Source organism: Melozone crissalis, unplaced genomic scaffold (genome assembly GCF_028551555.1).
Source record: "Melozone crissalis strain CALT ecotype California unplaced genomic scaffold, PUWL_Pcris_2 ptg000012l_1, whole genome shotgun sequence".
Lineage (NCBI taxonomy): Eukaryota > Metazoa > Chordata > Aves > Passeriformes > Passerellidae > Melozone > Melozone crissalis.
Genome location: NW_026535790.1, coordinates 5,456,973 through 5,477,765, shown reverse-complemented (window position 1 = coordinate 5,477,765; position 20,793 = coordinate 5,456,973). Strand labels below are relative to the sequence as shown.

The following is a 20,793-nucleotide window of genomic DNA, read 5'->3' as shown; positions in this document are numbered from 1 at the left end:
AGTCTCATGAAATAATGACTGTATGATGTAGAGCAATGTCATAACTGTGTGAAACAATTCAGAACTTACCAAAATTTATTTTCAGGTTGCAAAGACAGTCGCTCAGAGACTTAACACGGATCCAATGCTATTACAATTTTTCAAGTCCCAAGGGTAAGTAAGACAAATTCCTTAGTATTCTGTGTCTAAGCTGCTCCTCAAAACTTAGCCTTTTCCAGGTCATTAACTAATTCTGTACCAGTAAGATGTTGCCTTTGTGGCAAGCACAGCAGGTTGCTTTGACAGTTGAAGTATTGCAGTGTCTGTCTCTAGAGCCTCAAAGAATTGCATGTTTTAGAAGAGTTCTAGTAAATGTCATTTTAAAAATCATTAATTACTTCAAAACCTGATGCTGTGGGATAAATTGCTAAGCTAATTCAAGTGCTGTTCCAGTGAATGCAGATTTCTAGAATGGAGGAGAGCAGAAACAAATGCACATAAAAGCAGTATTTTTGCTGATTTTACAAGTTTAAATGCAGGATTTACTTCACTGAATTCTCCCCTCCTCCCTCAAAGTCTGCAAATGAGATTTTATGAAGATGATGATAATTTAACAAGTTCTCAGGTGCTCAAAGGGATATTTCTGGTTAAAGTGGTGGTTTTACATATGTTTGTGGATAAAACTTGAATCTGTATAAAACTAGAGCAGAAAGTAGTGTACATAGCTCTGTGTGTGCTTCAGGAATAATGCACATACACTTACAGCTTTCTGTATTCATGGAAGTGTAAATGCTCTTTAGTTACCTGAGGCTATCTCCCTTCATCATCAGTGAGAATTTGAGTAGCTCTTTGTAGTTTGCAGGGCTGTGGTCACTGTGGAATTTGCTGTGTCACATGGCTCCACAAATTAACCTTTCACAATCTAGAGCATGTGCTGCTATGCCAGTAATTTCAGAGGAATGTAGGTCTGCCAGCCTGCAGCACTGACATCAGTGAGCTTGTAAACATCCAGGAGAGTTAACACACACCCTGAATGGTTTTCTGTTCCCACAGCCAGGCTGTGTTTAAAAATCACTAAAGTTCTGTGTGTTGTGCTGCTTAGGCTGTGTTAGCAATTATGTGAAATTGTGGAAGACAGTAATAAAAATGTTCTTGGTGCTCCAATTTGCTGAGCAGTAATGGATTTTGAAGAGATGGATTTTAAGAACATTTCTTTCTGTAGTTATAGGGATGGCCCTGGTAATCCTCTTAGACATAATTATGAAGGTACTTTAAGAGATCTTCTGCAGTTCTTCAAGCCTAGGCAACCGAAAAAACTCTACTATCAACAGGTAAGAGTCTTCTCTTTTTGTTGGGGTGAGTTATAAAAATAATTCTGCCCTATTCAAAGTATGCCTAAAGTGTTTTTCTTTTATTTCTTTAGCTCAAAATGAAGATAACTGATTTTGAAAACAGAAGAAGTTTTAAGTGCATATGGCTAAATAGCCAGTTTAGGGAAGAGGTGAGTGAAGCCATTACACACTTGCTGTCATTTCTGTGTCAGAGCTAGAATGGCTGTGGTTATGGGTCTACCTCTGAGGAGTACAGAATTAGAGCAAAGTTGTACATGATGTAAAAAAAAAAACCTAACAAACCAACAGCAAAAAAACCCCCAAAGAGCACAAAAAATGTAAAAAAAAAAAAAAAATCAGATCTCTTAACAAAAATGTTAAAGATAACAAAAGTGTTGACTTCAGTTATCTTTTCAAGATGAGTGGTTAGGGAGAACAGTCTGCTGTGTTCTGTGCTTTAATGTGGTTGTTTACTTTCTCAGATTTTCTAATGATTTTTGTGTTTCAAATTCCACAGGAAATAACAGTATATCCAGATAAGCATGGGTGTGTGCGGGACCTGTTAGAAGAATGTAAAAAAGTTGTAGAACTCTCTGAAAAAGGTTCAGGGAAATTAAGGTAAAGGTGGAAGACTCATTTCTTCTATGTCACCATGTAAACTTTATGCAGCAAAGTATCTGTAGAATTTAAAATACTATAGATACCATTATTAACAGATTAAATGTAATATTGTGTTAAAATCTTCCAGATTGGCTCTGTTAAGAGTTCTTCTTAGCTATAAAAAGAATTTTTACATAGTTTTTTGTTTTGTGTTTTACATCCTTGAGTTTCATCAATTGCATTTGTTAGTCATGACTTAATTGTTTCAAATCCAAGCATTTCATGCTATGCACTTCTCAGGAGTTACAGGAGTTTAAAGTGAGGTCATTTAAAGAGGATATACAAAATAATCTCCAATAGCAACCTATATTTTGTAATGGCACATCCTGGCTTTTTGCCATGAGCCAGAAATAATTTAACCTCTCATGGCTTTAATGCTTAATTTTTACTAAAGATTGAATTTAGAATTTTATAAATACAATAGCAGCATCAGTGTACATTCTACACTAATCTCTTTGAGAATTTGAGAAAGAAATGTTGCATTGAATTTTTTAAATTCACTTATTAAAAATGCTTTTTCTGTTTATCTTTAAGGCTGCTAGAAATTGTAAGTTACAAAATAATCGGTGTCCATCAGGAGGATGAGCTGTTAGAGTGTTTGTCACCTGCAACAAGTCGAACGTTTCGAATAGAGGTAAGTTGTGCTTGTCTTAGAGAACTTTAAAACCTGACTTGGAGAGAGAAAACTCTTTCAGCTGGTAATTTTCTTTTCTGGGTGCTGACCTTCAAATACTGGGATTTTGTATTAAGATTACATGATAATATTATATGTATTTTTTAAGATAATGCTTTAAAAAAGATCTTTGTTCCATCTGTTTCCCTACAATGGTTTCATTATTTCAGTTTTATAAATGTTTTTATAACAATACGTGAAGACTTTGCAAGAGCCTGTCCAAAGGACATTGAATGTCTTGGCAGTAATTCCAAGGTTTGTTTGAGAGTTCATGATAGAAGTGTTTATACTTAGAACTCACTTTTGTACTGTAATATTCTAAAAAATTTTGTTTCCTTTTCTGTTACACTTGAGGTTCTTGAAACAAATTTGGTACTTAACATGTGATTTTTTTTTTAAACGTCTCATTATTTAGATCTACTAACTTGCTTCAAAGATCAGAAATGGAAAAAAAAAGTTTCCAGTGTAAACTGTAATGAGGAGCTGGCAAGAGGCCTGTGTTACTGTCAGCTAGTTCTGCACTGATAGAAGATTTCTTGTCAAAAAAGCCATTCAGGGAAGCCAGGAGAATATTTCCTGAGTAGGGGAAGCTGAAGTGCTGTCATGCCAGGGATGAGGGACTCTGGTAAAAGACTCTGTCAAACAACATGGCTCTTTTAATTGCTTTTGAATAGAATTGTTTGGAATCAGTAACAGTACATCAATAATGCTTAATAGCTAGAAAAATAACTTGAAAGCATTAGTTTCTTTTTGTGGAAGTTTACTGATTGGAGTCACAATTCTCTGTCTGGATCTAGGAAATTCCTCTGGACCAGGTAGATATAGATAAAGAAAATGAGATGCTAATCACAGTGGCACATTTCCACAAAGAGGTTTTTGGAACATTTGGAATCCCATTCTTGCTGAGGATACACCAGGTGCAGTATGCCTTCCTTTTTCTTCTGTGGGATTGTACTGATGATTTTTGCTTTAAGTACTGTTGAAGAAATGCATTAATGTATGAAGTGAGTAGGAAAATACAAAGGTTCTGCCCAATCTGTGCCTTTTTATGGTTCAGCCATTTCCCAGCTCAGTTCCTTTTGCATACCCAGGTTGTTCAGTGTCTCGGTGGGCCTGTGAACACCATGAAAGCTGTCACTTGGCAGCAGCTGCCATCCCCTGCCCCCTGCAGAACCCCCCAGCAAACCAGAACCCTATTTCCAGCAGCACTTGAGTATCTGCAGTGCAGAGTTGTTGGCAAAAGTGGCCCTGCCTTGGTTGCTCTCACTGAGACAGGATTATGGAAAATGGGGTTGCTTTCTCCATCACTTTCTGAGATGACTTTGCATTTCATCCCTTCTGTAATTTGATGTGCTTTATCTTCCTGGGCTGAAAGTTGGTACAAGAACAAAAGCTAATTTTGAAAGCCTAATTTAAATTCTCAAGTTTTTCCTGTGGTGCTGCTCCAGCTGAATGTCACCCTGATTCTCTTAAAATCAAAGTGTATTTCTGGGAGGAGTTACCATTTCCTTCTAAGCTTTTTCTGGTTTATATATGTTACTTTGTATGAAAATTACCTATTTTAAAAATTTGGGAATGAGAAATGTGTCCATATTTTTTTTACTTCTAAAATTATCATTTTACTCTTTTCCATATTTTTGATCAAAGAGTAACACTTGTTTGGTGATTTTTGGTGAAAAGCATTTGCTCTGCATTTCCTTATTATCACAGTTAATATATTTTATTCATCTTTAAGTTGACAGTATCTGTCACTTTTTTGGTCACTTTACATAGACAGGGAGCAGAAACATACTACAAAAAGTAGCAACAAACTTAGCAAGAATATGGGGGTTTTTTTACAAACTCCTATCTTGCTGCTAATTTTCTGATTTTTGCTCTTTAACCTGACTTGGACATATCAGTAGCAGTGCCTGAGCAATTTATGGGGCAGTGTTCATAATGATAAATCAATAAGACTTAAAGTTCCTGAATGCAGAGCAAGTTGCCTGCTGTTGTTCCATATTGTAGAGAATGATGTTGACACTTGTATAATTTTGTAAATAACAGAGACATTGAGGGAATCTATTTCAATGAAGCTTAAAGCAGGAAATACTAACAAGCTTCCCTTTTTCCCAGATTTTTTTGACATTAAAAATCTTGTTGTAATTATTAGGGTGAACACTTCAGAGAGGTTATGAAGCGAATTCAGACAATGCTGGACATACAAGAAAAAGAATTTGAGAAGGTAATTTCAAATTGGGAGAGTTTTTATTGCTGACTGTAAACCCTTCATGAGTTTATTGTAGTAGGCTGGAACACCCCAGACTTGGGATAAGTGTTGATTTTGTGTGATAGAACAGGTGCTTGACTGAAGTAATGCTTTTTCTAGGACTAATTAGTTAGAATCAGTATTTCTGTACTGCATCAAGAGAGATATTCTGCAAAACAAAGTAACCCAGGAAAGTGTAGCTGGTGTGGGACCTTTAGAAGCCACCCCCACATCACATTCCTGTTCAGAGCAGAACGTGACTCAGTCAGGTTGTGCAGGGTTTTTTAGTTGCAATTTGCAAACTCCCAAGGGTGGGAATTCTGCCCTGTTCTGGACACTGTGTTTTAGAGTATTTCCACTATCACTGGGAAGTTTTTGCTTTCCTTGCACATAATCAGAATGTTTCATTTTGCAACTTGTGGAGGTCGCCTCTGTGCAGTTTTTTGAGAAGAGCCTGCTCCTGTGCACCATCCTCCAGGTGGTGGAAAACTACAGATACCCTGTCAGCCTTTTCTTCTCTGGGGTAAATAGAACCCATTTCCCAGAGGTCCCTGAATGCCAGGTTCCCCCCAGGCCTCTCACAGCCTCCCTGGACTGTTGTGCACTTGCTGCAGTTTGTTGCCCTGTGTTTTTCCCTGGAGGGTCTGAACTTGGACACAGTAGTCCAAGATGTGGGTTCATGATTTCCTGAGCATTTATTTTGTCCCATTATCCAGGTTGTTGATGAGGGTTTTAACCAGGATTGGCCTTTTTCAATTCTGAAGTTGAAAGTTATAAGTTGAAGTTACAAGTTTTCTACTTACAACCAGCTGAAGATTAGACTGTGAACTTAGACTTGAAGGCTTAATTTTAGTGTCATATCCTACCGCTTGATTTTTGATTTTTTTTTATTTGCATAGTTTAAATTTGCCATTGTAATGATGGGCCGACACCAGTATCTCAATGAAGATGAGTATGAAGTGAATTTGAAAGATTTTGAGTCCCAACCTGGTAAGTTTGTTAGACAACCTCACTTTTCTTTTGGCCTGCTGAAGCTGCCCTGCCAGTTGTTATAATGTGTTCATCCTTAACTCAGGATACAGAGAGTTTGTTCTTTCTGCATGACATACATTAGATGTAGTGACCAAGCAAGTTTTATATACACCAGTGTGTGCACTGAGCAGTGTTACTTGAATGTGTTAGTCCAAGAAAATGTATTTTATAGGCATGTAGATAAATAATCTATTTCCCTTTGAGTTAAAAGATTGCATGTGAATGACCAAATGGGTCCAGTGTCAGTATAACACAATTTACAGCATCAGTTGCACCTAGTCTTTATTGTCCATCTACCCCCTTGCATATTTGATTCTTGTTTATTCTTCATATCCTCAATGAATCTGAAGATTCTAACAAGAACATTAAATATGTCAATTAGATGCTGTTTAAATTTTTTTTCCATAAGAAATGAGTCACCAAGGTACAAATTCAGCTCCATTCTAAATTTGTCTCTGGATGGGTTGCCACCTTGTTTACTTGACTGACATTTAAACCTCTATTTTCTTAGACATTTACACATGGGAGAAACCAGGTTAATCCTCCAGGAGTTCCACCACAGGAATGTTTTCATAGCCATAGCATGGGTTGGGCTGGGAGGTGCCTTAAAGATCATCCCATTCCACCCTGCTGCCATGGGTGCCACACACCAGACCAGTCACTCAGGGCCCCATCAAACCTGGCCTTGGTCACTTCCAGGGCTGGGACAGCTGCAGCTCCTCTGGGCCACCTGCAGCAGTGCTTCTAAATCCAAATCTCTCCTTTTCCTCTTTGGAGAGTTCTGTTTGGGAATGGCACCTTTGCATCCACAGTCAGGGATCCATTGAAACCCTTGAATTCACTGGGGTTTCTTCTCCCACCTTAGCTGAGTGCTCCTCTCTGTGAGTTGCACTGACTCTCTGCAGTTCTATTTTTCTGGCAATTAGGAATTGTAATTTTTTATTGGTAGGTTTTGCTGGGATCAAGCTTTCTCCAGTTTTTCCCAGCTGTGCTCTGGATTGATGTAACAGCTGTAAAGAAATCCTGTAACTGTCCATTTATTTCAAAACCTGCAGAGAATTAGACCTGTGTTATTACTGGCAGGAGCCTAGCAAACAATCCTTTTGTTGTGTGGGTAGCACAGGCAGGCTTTGGCTTGCCAGAGCTGTGAGTGCACAAGTCACCCCAGAGCCCAGGAGTGTGTCACAGTCACCTGTGGGCACTACTGGTGGAGGGTCTCTGGATGGTCAGCTTGGAGGTGGGCATTTCTCCACAGACAGATCCAGGCAGAGTCCTGATTTTATTCTGAGAGTCATCTCCCTTGGGTCAGGGAGGGAAAGGCAATAGTCTGCAATGAGCTGCTGGGCTTGGTGAGCAAGGCAGAGCCAGTGGTGCCAAAACAGCTTGAAAAACCAACCAGGTGACCACGTCAAAGGCACAGAATGTGGGAAAGGGAGAACTTGAACTGTTTGTAGGAGTTATAGGGAATGTGAGAGCAAAAGGTTTTAATTTGAGAGTTCATGGAATTCACCCCTGTGATAGAATATACTTTGATAGAAATAATTTCTATAAATGCCAAATTTTAGCACACTGGAGTGATGGAACCAAAGCTGGGGCATTGCACAGTTTGATTGGCACAGCTGATGTCAGTAGTGTCCCTCTGCTGTTGCCAAGGTACATCACTATAGCTACATGACCAACCATGTAGGATCTCATTTCTTTCTTCAGAAACATTCAAATTCTACCACTAAGATTGGCAGTTCTCTCTTAATTTGATATTGAACGTTATGTCAAACAAGGAAAAAAAAAAAACCAAAATAATTTTGATTGAAGAAAATATATCATAAAATGCAGATGCAGGCAACCAACAAGGTCACATGTTTTATGCTTTAGTGGTTGCAGCTGATGGCTTTGAATGTAGAATGTACTTTCCTTGCTGGGGGCCTCTTTAGTTTCTGCCCTTATCATTTCACTTCAAAGAACATTGGATGCTCTGCACTGAGAACATCTTAAAAGAGAATTTCTCCCATTTGCAATAAAAGTATGTGGACTGTGGTTTTTCATTAAAATTAGCAGTAGAATAAATAATAATGGGTTGAACAAATGAAAAAAAAATCTGTATATTTTCTTTGCAATCTAAGTGACTAAGGTTTTTTCTTAGAAAATAAAGAGGAGGGTCAGTTTCATGATTTCTTAATTAGCATTATTTACATTTTACATGAATTAAACCGATATTCCCAGTTAAAGTAGGTGATAGGGATAGCAGAGATTATGGCAAATACTGCTGGCTGTCATGTTTCAGTGGCAGATCCTCCCTGTGTGAAACAGGCTCAGCACTTTGGTGGTACAGCTGGTACTGTGATGTGCCTCTGGCCATAGCAGTGGTTATCTTGCTTTAGCACAGCCTTCACTGCTGTAAAGTCCTGTAGGTGACTGAAGAAGACAAAAAGCAGGGACCTGCTGCAGAAGGAGCTGTGAAGGTGCTGCTGGAAGGAAAACCCTGCCCCTCTGGCTGTGGGGCTGCTCTGCCCTCTCTGATTCCCAGCACACTGTGGGCAGGGCACACAGCACTAGGCTGTGTAATGGAAACATTTTTCCAGTTTATTCTTTAAACTTCATTTTTTTTTCTCTTTTCTTTTCTAGGCAACATGTCTCATCCAAGGCCATGGCTAGGGCTTGACCATTTCAATAAAGCCCCAAAGAGAAGTCGCTACACTTACCTTGAAAAAGCTATTAAAATCCATAACTGACTTACTTAACCAGATTGTCAAGGCAAGGGACAAAAATAAGTGTGTGTGTGCACCTTTTTAACAACTGTAGAACTTTGGTACACGTGCACTATATCTGAAGTCTTCAGCAAGAGGATTTGCTGCTGATGTTAATTTTATTTTGTTGAGGCTGTTCAGTTTGGCTTCTCTGTATCTATTGACTGCCCTTTTTGAGCAAAATGAAGGTGTTTTTATAAAAGCTTGGATGCCAATGAGAGTTATTTTATGGTAAACGTAATGCAAGGCAATTGTCAGCATAATGAGGGAAGAGTTTAGTAGAACAGTTGACATTGGCAAAATTATTTGTCTGTAGTACGTTTATAGATGGCATAAGCTGACTGGCTGCCCTTCCCATGTGGTGTTCACCATCACTGCAGCTAGTAAGTCTTATGTTTAGACTCACATCAGATTTATTTCCTTCAGTTATACTTTAAATGACATTTTTGTGCATTTGTAAATGCAAAAGAAAAACTCACATCATCAATAAATAGCAATCTCTACTTTATTGTGTACATTGTTGGCACTTATTCGGGATTTTTGTCTCCTCCAGCTTCATAGAATCTTTTTTAATAAACTAGTTTTCATTTAATTTAGTCAATACTTTGCATCCTGTTTTACCAAGTGGATGCCCCGAGTCCTAAAAAGAGATATTTGGGTCTTTTTATGAAATTTCCAACCACCGAGAAATACTGTTGCAATTGATTATGCCATCTCCTGGCAAATAGAATGACACTCAAAAGTTGGCAAAAGCAAGTGAAAAGATTATAAATATCATTAATTTAGTTACCATGGGAAGAGATGGGGAAAACACAAGAACTAGCCTTTTAGCACAGAGGGCATGCTCACTAGTGTTTAGTAAGCTGTTGACTTTGTATAAAAAAGGAGGAAAAAAAACGAAAAAAGAAGAAAAAAAACCGAAAAAAGCAATTGTATATTTAATGAATGAACATGTACAATTTAACACTTGGAGGTTAATTTTATTGGGTGAGTCTGCAAGTGAATTTCACTGATGTTGATATTCATTGTGTGTAGTTTTATTTCAGTCCCCAGACTGCTTCCTTTTCTTTGGAGCTAATGCCAGCCGCGTGTCTAGTTTTGAGTGCAGTAAAGATAGAATCAGCAATTCACACTTAATTTTACATTCTTTTCCAGTATTTTATTTTGTTTCTGTAGCCGCAGTGTACAACTCCTCTTCCTGTATATTGCCTTTTTTTGCTGGAAAATGTTGTATGTTGAATAAAATTTTCTATAAAATTTTTTTTGATGAGTGATGACATGGACATTGAAGAAGATTTCTCCTCTCCTTGGAAATAGAGTTTTGGGAAATGTTTTCATTCATGAGATTTTGCTAAAGGTGTGGTTTTCTTTTTCCTTAAGTGTTGACAATTGTATAATCCTCATTCATTGTTTTGGGGGAACTTTGTGGGGGTTTCTGTTTAATAGTTTTGGGGTTTGTAGGTTTTTGTGGGGTTTGGTTTTTTTACATCCTAACTAGTCACATTTGAGCTTAACAAATAAAAGGTTTTCCAGGAAAGGAGCCATGTACAAAAAAGACAAATGGAAAAATTATTTTACTAGTTTGTTTGTAAAGCTTGTAGTAGAGTCTTTGTGGTAGACTGGACTCTGCCTGCCTGTAAAAAATGTTGTGGTCCAGATTCTCAAGTCTAATATTATAAATGTTGTAAAGTGAAATCTGGAGTCTCTAAAGGTAAGGTCTCTTCATAGAGTAATAGATTCCCTCTGTAATGTGTTCCCTGTATTCAAACCAAAACAGAAGGTGCAAGTTCTAGGAATGTTTGATTCTCTTTTTAGTTTGTATCTTGCAGTGCTTTTAACTGTCTCTTATTTTCAGTCAAGGCAAACTAGTTGTTTACTTTTGTTTTGCTGTCTGTGTGTGTAGGTTAGCATAGAGGGAAGTGCTTATCAGGCATGCCTTAAGTGAGAAAGCTTTCCTTTGCTTTGCATTTCCACAGGCTGGTGACAACTGCACCATCCCAGGGCTGTTTTTACTGGTTCTTGGATTGTCTCTACAGGCTTTCAGTAAATGTCAGGATTTGTTTCCAAACTGTTCCTGTGAATCAGAGCCTCTGGTCAGCAGTAGTAAGCCCTAATTATATTTAGTATTGTTGAGACTGATATGAAATTGAGCTTGTATCTGAATGTCACTAAGTTTTCACATTCATTTATGGGATGGTGGCAGCTTTTAGGGACTATCTTAAGAAACACAATCCTTCCTATTTCAGAAGAAAAAGCCACTAACAGTAGATTTTGGGTGCCTTTTGGGTTTTAGATGACTGGATTTCATGTGCTTCAGTATTGTGCTATTCCCACACTACTTTGGTGATGTCCATACTTTGAGGCATTCCATATGCAGTTTTCAATTACTGAAGGATTTTCTGAAAAAAAAAATGTTTTGGAGCACAAGTAACTTGTTACTGAAATGTGGAAACACTTATGAAGAGGAGGACAGGAGGGTTTCTCAGGTGCAGTATGTTTGTTTAGTTCATTTAAAAAAATTTACGAGAATACAGTCTTCAAATTCGCCATGCTTTCCATTTCTTTATTTAGATTTTGGAATTATCTGGATAATAGAAGTGAATGCATTAAATTAAGGTAATGGTAATATAAGTGTTAAGCAATAAGGATGTAATCTCCTGGTACACAGCATCAGAACAACATGTTAACAGCCCATCCGAATTCTCCCTACCAAAACAGCGTGGTTCCTGTAGATTTACATAGTGCCTTTTATCCTGAAGGAGTCCAAAGCATTCTGTGAAATCTGAGCAGATCACAGCAGTGAGAGTTGCTGACCAGAGAGTGCCAGCCAGCCCCAGCCCCTTCACCCGCCCAGGCTGGCACAGGCTGGCACAGCCGCCCGGGCAGGACGAGCACAGCGAGCGCCTCCCGCATCCCGGATCTACCTCAGCTGCTGCCCTCCGGCTCCTCCAGCATCCCCACCCGTGCCAGCAGCGGTGTCCCCGTGCCAGCAGCCTCCCTGTGCCAGCGGTGTCCCCACGCCAGCGTCCCCACCCTTCCCGGCTATCGGAGCGCGGGGCTGCGCTGGCTGCAGGCGGCAGCGCCCATCGGAGCCACGCCGGGGGGTTGCTGTGTGAAATCCTCTGTGAGCAATCGTTTTCTGTAGGAACTGTACATATTGTAAATAAAATAGCCCGGGGTAAACTCTGCTCTGTGTCTCGGCTCTTCCTTTTGGAGAGGAGTGGGAGTTACAGCTCTTGGGTCGCTCAGAACTCAGGGAGATGTTGGTTAGATCGAGTAGATGAAGTTCACAAACTTTGGCTAAATTGTGTGTTAGGAATGGCATTAATAATGTAAGGTGTGCTGGCCAGAAGGTGTTGTCATTACATTGCAAGAGTTCTATTGTCATTATATTACAAAGGTTCCACATTGCTAGAGTTTTGTACCTCCATGATGTTTCTCATAGGCATCTCCTCACAGCACTGACTCTTCCTTGTCCTCACAGCAGCCACTGACTCCAGTTCCCCTCAACCAACCAATCCACTCTTTTATAGCACTCTTCTTACTGGCTACAGCTGTGCCTGTTAAAGTCAGGCCTGCTTCTAATCTTTACTAATTAACCCAGCTGCAACTCTATAGGGGATAAGATTACTTTCTATACTACCTTTATTTACTTACATTCTGTCCCTCTACAAGAAGGTAAATCTGACTTGTACCTCAGCTTCCACATTTTGAGCCCTTGTTTTTCCTGAAACACTGAGGTCAGAGTGTCACTGTTTGATGTGAGAGCAGCAAGTGTCATTTATTGTTGGCTGTTAAACCTGCCTGGTCTTTGGGTTAGAAAAAGGGGGAAATGTTCACATGTGATATGTCCTAATATGGGTCCAAATCTGTGTTCTATTTCATTTCTGTCCCAGGTGATATTCAAGTTAGCTGTATACCAAGCACAGCAGGAAATTAAATTTGCTATGGTTGGAAGCCTTTATTTTTTATTAAATAGTTGTGCAAAACTATTGTACTTATAAATAGTGATGTAAAAATGTCCTGACTACTTCTGTTAAATCCTTTTTGCACATCTCAAGTAATATATTTATATAATTTCTTTGCTGTGTGTATATTCATGTGGATTTGGGTTTTGCACCTTTCCTGATTAATGTCACTGACTTGGTGCATTATTTACCACTAATTAACAGCAACGCTTGTGGTTTCACAGCCACATTTTAAAATAGAGAAAAATCTTAACATCCTAAAAAAATGTGTGAATTGGTAAAACCTGTTGTGCTGCCATCTCTGTGCCTTCCATCCTTGAGGGTTTGTGTTCCATGAGGTCACAGCAGGTTGGGTGGCTGGGGGGGACAGTCCCTGACCTTGGTACAGAGGAGGGAAAGCTGGGGCAGCTGCTCTGGGCATGGCTGGGTGTTGGGGGGGCTGTGCAGGGTTGGCTCTGCCTTTCATGTAGGCCTGGGAAAATGGGTGTTTAACAGTTTTTACATGTATTGATTATGGTTTTTCACATCTCACTGAACACTGGGGTTTCTGTGGTCTGAATGCTGCAGTGGTTCAGGAGTTGAAGTAAAAATCAGTGCATATGCCCAGCCTAGGTTAACTGAACTGGGATCAGCTCAGTAGGGGCAGTTTGAGGTGCACAGCTGGCTTAGGGTCACAGGGCAGGTGGGCAGTGCTGTTCCTGAGGCTCGTTCCTGATGCTGCCTTCAACCCCAGTGAGTGTCCAACAGTCAGGACTCGCTGTGGCGCTGTGCCAGTGTCCAACAGTCAGGACTTTGCTGTGGCGCTGTGCCAGCTGCCAGAGGAGCTGCTGGGGACTCTGACCTGGACTCTGACCTGACTCGGTGTCCCTGACCCTTTCCCTGTGTCCCTGGCTGTGTCCCTGTCCCTGTCCCGGTGACCCTTTCCCTGTGTCCCTGGCTGTGTCCCTGTCCCGGTGTCCCTGTCCCGGTGCCCCGCGGGCGGAGCGCGCAGTGCGCCCCGTGCCCGGCAGGGGGCGGTGGCGGGCGGTGCCCCAGGACTGTGGCTGGTCAGTGAGTGACCGAGCAGGGACAGGGACACTGCACAGGGACAGGGACACTACACTGCAGGGATAGGGACTGGTCACACTGCAGGGGTAGGGACACTGGTCACAGCACAGCGACACTGCTCACTACAGGGATAGGGCACCAGTCACAGCACAAGGACACACCAGGGACAGGGGTACTGGTCACACACCTGCACAGTTTGGATAAGGATCTCTCTCAACTCTTTAAGTGCCCGTAGTGCAGCCTCCGTGCTGCTGCCCCGCATCCCCCCTGCCCTCAGCAATCCATGTGCCAATGTGAAAGCACTGATGATGTTATAGCATGGAAATGCTCGAGTTCCTTCTCTTCCTCTGTTTATTTTTCCAGCCAGCAATAAGCTGCAGCAGCTGCTGCTGCTGCTGTCAGTGTTGAGAAGGGTCTGGGCACCTCCTGAGCATTGTAATTGCAGATATTTGATTGCACAAGGTGAGTGACTGTGAAGTCTGCTAAGTCCTGCTTTGGGAGATGATGCACTCCAGTGAGAGGGCTGAGAGGTAAAATAAAGGCCTTGTGTTGTGGTGACTTTTTTCAAGCTGTGCTTGCTGATTTTTCTTCTTTGTGTGTTTGCCTTTTGCATTGTAGATTGTTAATGTAAAGGGGGTGTCCCAGTGACCTGCATCTCTGCTCTGGGTGAAACAGGGCATGGCAGCAATGCACACAGCAGATTTGCCAGCCTTGTGAACAATAACAGGTTTATTTTCTTACCTTATAAATAACAGAGTAAAGACAGTCTCATAACTCAGTGTTTTGTTAATAAATAATCAGCCACACTGTACCACCTACAGCCCTGCAGGGAGAAGAGCAGAGGGAAATGAAATCCCAGCCAGTCGGTTCCAGTGCAGAGAAGGTAAGAGCTTCTCTGAAACATCCATGTCCAAGCCTTGGGTAGTGGTGGGCTGAGAGGTCCAGAGGAGTCTGTGTCCCAGCTGGGTGGGGGATTTGAGAGGAGCTGAAGAACTCACCAGCTGGAAACTTCACAGCACAGGGCAGTGAATCGAATAGAGCGAATCGAATTAAATGATAGTGCAAATTAGTCTTGGAGTGTTTTTTGTTTTATAGCCAGTCCAACCATGTGGTGCTAAACTGGAGTTTACCAGGTGGGTTCACCAGCAAGGGAGCTGCAGAACCTAAGCATGGTCCTGGGAGTTTCCTAGCAGTAGTTTTATGTGCAGAATCTTATGCCATTGGGAAATAGAGGCATTGCAGCATCTGGTTGCACAAAGTTTGTTTCTATAGTCTTTTGTATCTGTAAATGTGAAATTGGCAGTATGGGCAGTAATGATCTGCATCCTTGAAGAGCTTGATGAAGAGAGGGACGAAGCAGCATCCGAAGCAGCACCTGGAGCCAAAGGGGAGATGGACATGCACAGAATGATTTCTGCCTTCCCTTTCCTGCTGGCCACAGCTGTGATTCCCCCTGCCTTGTTCTGTCTGCCTTCCCACTGTGTGAATCCCCTTCTTTCCCAAGCCTATTAATGTTTAAAGTATCTTCCAAGAAATTTATCTTTGCTTCTGACGTCTCATGCATGAGTCTGTTCCTGAGCCTGATTCTAAATTACAGTTGGGAAGGAGACAGTGTTGTACTAATTTCTGCTTGTCTTATGAAAAGTGAAACATACTGGGATGAATTTAGCAAGTTTGCATCCCCTGTAGCCATGATGACTGTATCTAGAAAGGACAGGGTGGCTTCTCATCAAGTGGAGAAGGGCAAACTGTCTGCATAGGCACTAACTAGAACTTTGATTTTTAATTATTCATTTTTAACCTTCTGCTGTGCCGAATCTGCACAGTGCCCATGAAAACTTACCCAACCATGCACAGGCTGGTGCACAGGAGGTAGGACAGCTTGCCCAGTCTGTAGGTGACCTGGGTGGTGATGTGCTGGCGGCACGAGGGACAGATTGTGGATGTTGGTTTGCTGGAGAAGATCCCTGCCACGATGATGGGAGGCTGGGGCACCAAATAAACTGAGTTCAGGAGGAGAAGAGAAGCAGCCAAATTAGAAGCACAGGAAATATTTTGCAAGTTATAAAGCCTAAACTGGGAGAATGTGGGTTCTTAATGTGGCATCTGTGTTAAGATTGTTGATTTCAGGTGTATTCCTGAGAGCCACTGTGCTGATTCTGTGTGTCCCCACCACCCTCTGTGGATGTAAACTGACACTGAGGGTTTGTCTTCTGATATTTAAAATGAGATGAAAATCCTTGTTCTCCCTGAAGAAGAGATTTGAAGGAGGTTGGGGAATTTCTGGATCAACTTTTCAGTAGTGATGAGAAATTCATCAAAGCAGTTACTCTTACACCTACCAAACAGCTGTAGGTGTTTGTAGCTACAGCTACTGGTGCTGTTCTCAGTCTCCAGCTCATGTTTTTGCAGTCTAGACTTGACTGTCATATTCCCTGAGGGTCACACCCCTTGTAGATACATGAAGGATATTTTTTCAGAAGTGTTTTCAGTAAAAAATCCCATTTTAAGGATCCTAAAACATGTTTAGGGTACAACTTCACACTGTAGCCTGAGGCAAAATGTGAGGAGTGGGAAGGTATCTGTTAGATAGATAGGATAGAGCATGTCTGAGTTCAAGTGCCTTCTGGTTTTAAGGATATTTAAAAATGTATGTCTCCTTTGCTCCTGTATGAGGTGTTACTGTCCTTCAAAGCCTTTCCTCAGCAAATCCTTTGAGCTTCTCCACTTCATAAAGGTGACTAGAACAGGAACATTGGCCTTAAATGTTCTGAAAGCTCTGGCTTCTGGCCTTTTTGGTTTGGTTTGTTTTGGGTTTTTTTTTAATGGTTACTTGTGTAGATTGGCTAATGCTGGACAATCAAGTTTAAGTTCCTTGTATTATTACCCTTAGTTTATCTTCTGACATTTCTGTGGAAATTTTCCAGCTTATGAGGTTGTGATGGGGTCAGCAAAGTCCCACCCTGTGTGTGGATGTTCAATCCCAGCCCATTTCCCTCTGCTGTCCTGCACAGCCTGGGCTTACCCGGCTCCTCCACGATGGTGGTCTCTCGGTATGAGTAGGGTGGGGGAGAAGGATACTCATAGCCCCCTGTGCAAAGAGAAACAGGGCAAAACGTGTAAGGAACAGCAGCTTCTGCCTCCCAAACAGCTTCTGGCTCCCCAAAACCCGTGGAGTGAGACAGGAGGGGCCTGCTGGGAGTGCCAAACCCAGCACAGGAGGGGCAGCCCCAGAACTGATTCAGGGGGTCTCAAAGCCAAAGAGCTGCAGTGGCTGCCTGGCCTCACTTTCATAACAAAAGCTGAAAAACCAAATAATTTCTTACGAAAGACAGCAACTCCATCATTCCAGCATAACACTGTCATGATACTCAATCTTAATTTAAGGACTCCAGAGATAAAGGACTCACAGCACTTCTACCTTCAGTGGTAACAACCCTTACTATTTATATATATATAGAGCCTTTTCACTAGTTCAAACTTCATCAGCTTTCAACAAAGATATTTCATCACACTCTGCTCTAGAAAGAAAAAGAAAAAAAATTAAAATATCTTTTTCCTTTTGCTTTGGGAGAAGGGAAGCTGGTGACTAAGACACCTCAAGCTTTTTCAGTTCTTTTGCTAATCTTTTAAATTAAAGAATGCAATCAGCCTACCTGAGGTGAAATAAATGACTGTATAAAAAAAAATACATTCATGAATACATTCAAAATAAATCCATGTAAAAAGTTTTGCAGCCAGCTGGCGTGGATGTGGTACCAAACACAGGAGGACCGTCCCTAGGAGAAATCTTGGTTGGTCAAGCCTGGGCAGCATTGGAGGAACCCTCACCCCAGGCAGAGCAGCCCTGAGTCCAGCCTGTGCTCAAACTTTTCAAAAAGGATGTGGGTGCAACCAGGGAATGAATCCACAAGGATACAAATGCAATTTAAAACCAGGATTTTTCAGAGTGATATAAAATATCGTAGTAAAAAAAATGTTAGCAATATTTTCTTGAATGGCTTGCCAGAAGTGGTAGAGATTTGCAATGGCATTTGGGTTTTGTGGTGGTGGGCTGGTCTTTAGTTTTTGGTTTTGAGGAGTTTTCTGTTTGATTTTTTAGGGGATGTTATTAGGGGGGAAATGGCAAAAAAAATTAAAAACTAAATAATTTCCTTCTGATTTAGAAAAGGAATGTGCTCAGTACAGGTGAGCTCCCACTGGCTGTGTGTTAGAGGAGGATCTGCAGCTCCGTGCTGGGAGTGGGCACTGCCTGTGCCTTGCCTGAGTGGCTCCAAGTGAGAGAGATTCCTTCTCCAGAGCCTCCTGCAAGCTCTGCTGAGCTTAGAAAAAGGCCAGAGAGATCTTTGAGGACAAAAATATTTACAGAGAGAGCTGATCAGAGCAAAATGTCTGAAAATGAGTCAGGTTTAGAGGCCCACGGGTGACACATCCAGCATTATTAGTTACTGCCTGATCTCTCTTTGGGATTTTTTCTCCAGCTCTGTCCAGTAAATGGCAATTTCCTCAGCAGCAGAAGGTAATGAAGGTACAATCACTGAAGATGGAGAGTGTTGTGAGGTGCTTGTGTGGGTGTGAGGGCAGTGCCTGGGTTCAGAAGGAAAAGCCCACCCAGGAGAGCAGCAGCTCCTGGCACCTCCTGCAGCTGAATTGTCATCACTGCATCCCTGAAGGAGCCTGGGCAGGGCAGCTTGGCCAGCAGGGACTGCAGAAAAAAGGCAGAACTCTAAAACTAGATGACAATTTAAGCAGGACACAGCCCACCCACGTACAGAGTTTGCTGGCTGAACACTTGCACATTAGGAATATGAAATTATTGTAGCGATACAGCTGCAATAAAACACGTGGTTTTAAAAAAAATTATTAACTAAACTAAAAATTATTAACTAAAAAATATTAACAAAACTAAATTATTAAGTATATATTTTTTAACTAAAAAAATATTAACTAAAAAATTATTAACTAAAAATTATTGCCATTAGTTGGAGCTGTGGATGCTGAGAATTTTGAACTTTAAAGGCACAGGAACATTTTAGTGATGTCTCTATTAGGAGATCCTATCCCACCCCGAGGTTTCTATGCTGGCATAGACGCTTTCTAAACCCATCACACCCTGGCAAGGCTGGGCCCCAGATGTGCTCGGTGATAAGCTGGAATGTAGGGGGACACAGGATGGGTAAATGAAAGTGGTATAGAATGTAATCTTATCCCCCAAAGAGTTGCAGCTGAACCAATTACTAAAGATTAGGAGCAGGCCTGATCTTAACAGGCCACAGCTGTAGCCAATAAGAAGAGTGCTATAAAAGAGTGGATTGGTTGCTTGAGGAGAAACTGGAGTTTGTTGGCTGCTGTGAGGATGAGGAAGAGTCAGTGCTCTGAGGAGCTGCCCGTGAGAAACATCATGGAGGTATGAAATTCTAGCAATATGGAACCTTTGCAGTGTAATGACAATAGAACCCTTGCAATGTAATGACAACGCTGGAACCCAACCCCAGGGAGCCCCCAGATCCCCTCCCAGCCCCTCTCACCGTCCTGGCCCAGCGGCGGCGCCGAGGGCTCCGGGAACCGCTCGGGGTGCGGCTCGTACATCACCATGGGCACCTGCGGCCGCTGCTTCTCCGCCGCCATCCCTGCGCTCACCTGTGGGAGAGGGGCAAAGCAAACCTTCCCTGTGCTCACCTGTGGGAGAGGGGCAAAACAAAACCTTCCCTGTGCTTGCCTGCGAGACAAGGGCAAAGCAAACCTTCCCTGTGCTCGCCTGCGAGACAAGGGCAAAGCAAACCTTCCCTGTGCTCGCCTGCGAGACAAGGGCAAAATCAAACCTTCCCTGCGCTCGCCTGTGAGACAAGGGCAAAATCAAACCTTCCCTGCGCTCACCTGTGAGACAAGGGCAAAATCAAACCTTCCCTGTGCTCGCCTGTGAGACAAGGGCAAAATCAAACCTTCCCTGTGCTCGCCTGCCAGAGAAGGGCAAATAAAACCTCCCCTGTGGCTCACCTGCGAGACAAGGGTGAAATAAAACCTTCCCTGCCTGGGTCTCCCTGCCCTGAGTTTGCCAGTGCTTCTCTGGCTCCTGCTTCTCACACTCGGGTGGTGCTTAGAGGGAAATTAGCAGTTCTTGCATTGGTTTTTTATAGGGTGGAGAGCAGTCAGTTCCTGTAGCACTTCATTGTAAGGAAGGTGGAGGGTAGAAAATACCATCTTAATAAGAGAAATATAGTATTTCTTTGTGCTGGGAAGCTCAAGATGTTCCCCCAGAAAACACTGTGCAAACTCGGGACTGAAAGAGTTATCTGTGCAGAAAAGAAGCTATTTTTATTTTTCCAAGTAATCAAAAAAAGGGCAGAGCACACTTGGAGCCCCTGTGAAAAACCTTCCCGTGTGATTAAGTCAGTGCAATCAGCGGCAATTCGGACCCGTCTTTCTTCGGGTTATTGTGCAAACTTATCAGCGTTGTTATCGTGACCGGTTTTGTCCTGTGAAACTATTGTCTCATCGGTAGGTGACAGGCTTTTGTTGGGAAACATCCTCATTATGGGTGACTGCGCTGCCTGAGGCTCTGAGCAGGGTGAAACCACAAAATGTGTGTTTTGCAGGTGTTGGCAGGGGCTGATCCTCGCTATAAAGGCGGGTGGGAGGAAGAGGATGGGGATAGAGATGTGTGTTTGTGTCCCTGCCAGCAGAAAGGCGATAATTATTCCTAGCTGCCCCTTCAAGCAGTATTAACTGGTTGATTTCCTACTAACATTTACTGGAAGAGTCCTTTGCAGAAAAAAGGGACAGCCTTGTTGCACAGGTCAGAGTGTGTTTTGGGGGGAAAAAAGGAGCACAGACGCATAAACTGCCCAAATGTGTGGGGTCAGAGAAAGGCAGCAGAGGAATTGCTGGGCAAGGCAGGATGTCCCAACTGGTCTGTTTGCAAGGGGTGTTGGAGGGAGAGGATCAAACAGGGAGGATCAGCAGTGCTGAGTTAAAGCATCAGCCTCTCGGGGAGAAAAAAATAAAAAGGGATTTGACAATATCACCAGGGAAGATGTGCTGTGATTTCCACAAATCTGGATGAATTGCAGGTGATATGAAAAATGGTAGCAGAATGAATCATTGAGGGAAT

The 20,793-nt window shown here is 42.1% G+C and overlaps 2 protein-coding genes across 2 annotated transcripts in view; one reads left to right on the top strand and one right to left on the bottom strand.

The window, feature by feature from the left end:
* The window catches only part of USP7 (ubiquitin specific peptidase 7), a 69,923-nt gene extending 59,995 nt beyond the window's left edge, over positions 1 to 9,928 (top strand). The window contains exons 23-31 of the mRNA XM_054270748.1: positions 86 to 153; positions 1,202 to 1,310; positions 1,403 to 1,480; positions 1,828 to 1,928; positions 2,505 to 2,604; positions 3,441 to 3,560; positions 4,796 to 4,867; positions 5,791 to 5,881; positions 8,546 to 9,928. Coding sequence (XP_054126723.1) covers positions 86 to 153; positions 1,202 to 1,310; positions 1,403 to 1,480; positions 1,828 to 1,928; positions 2,505 to 2,604; positions 3,441 to 3,560; positions 4,796 to 4,867; positions 5,791 to 5,881; positions 8,546 to 8,652 — 846 coding nt within the window. The 3' untranslated portion in view covers positions 8,653 to 9,928. The remainder of the gene's footprint in view (positions 1 to 85; positions 154 to 1,201; positions 1,311 to 1,402; positions 1,481 to 1,827; positions 1,929 to 2,504; positions 2,605 to 3,440; positions 3,561 to 4,795; positions 4,868 to 5,790; positions 5,882 to 8,545) is intronic.
* Positions 9,929 to 14,948: 5,020 nt separating this feature from the next.
* LITAFD (LITAF domain containing) lies at positions 14,949 to 19,310 on the bottom strand. The gene is made up of 4 exons (XM_054270604.1): positions 19,211 to 19,310; positions 16,708 to 16,773; positions 15,526 to 15,685; positions 14,949 to 15,057 (listed from the first exon to the last, which is right to left on the bottom strand). The coding sequence occupies exons 1-4, from the start codon at positions 19,308 to 19,310 to the stop codon at positions 14,949 to 14,951; spliced, it is 435 nt and encodes a 144-aa protein (XP_054126579.1).
* Between the last annotated feature and the right edge of the window lie 1,483 nt (positions 19,311 to 20,793).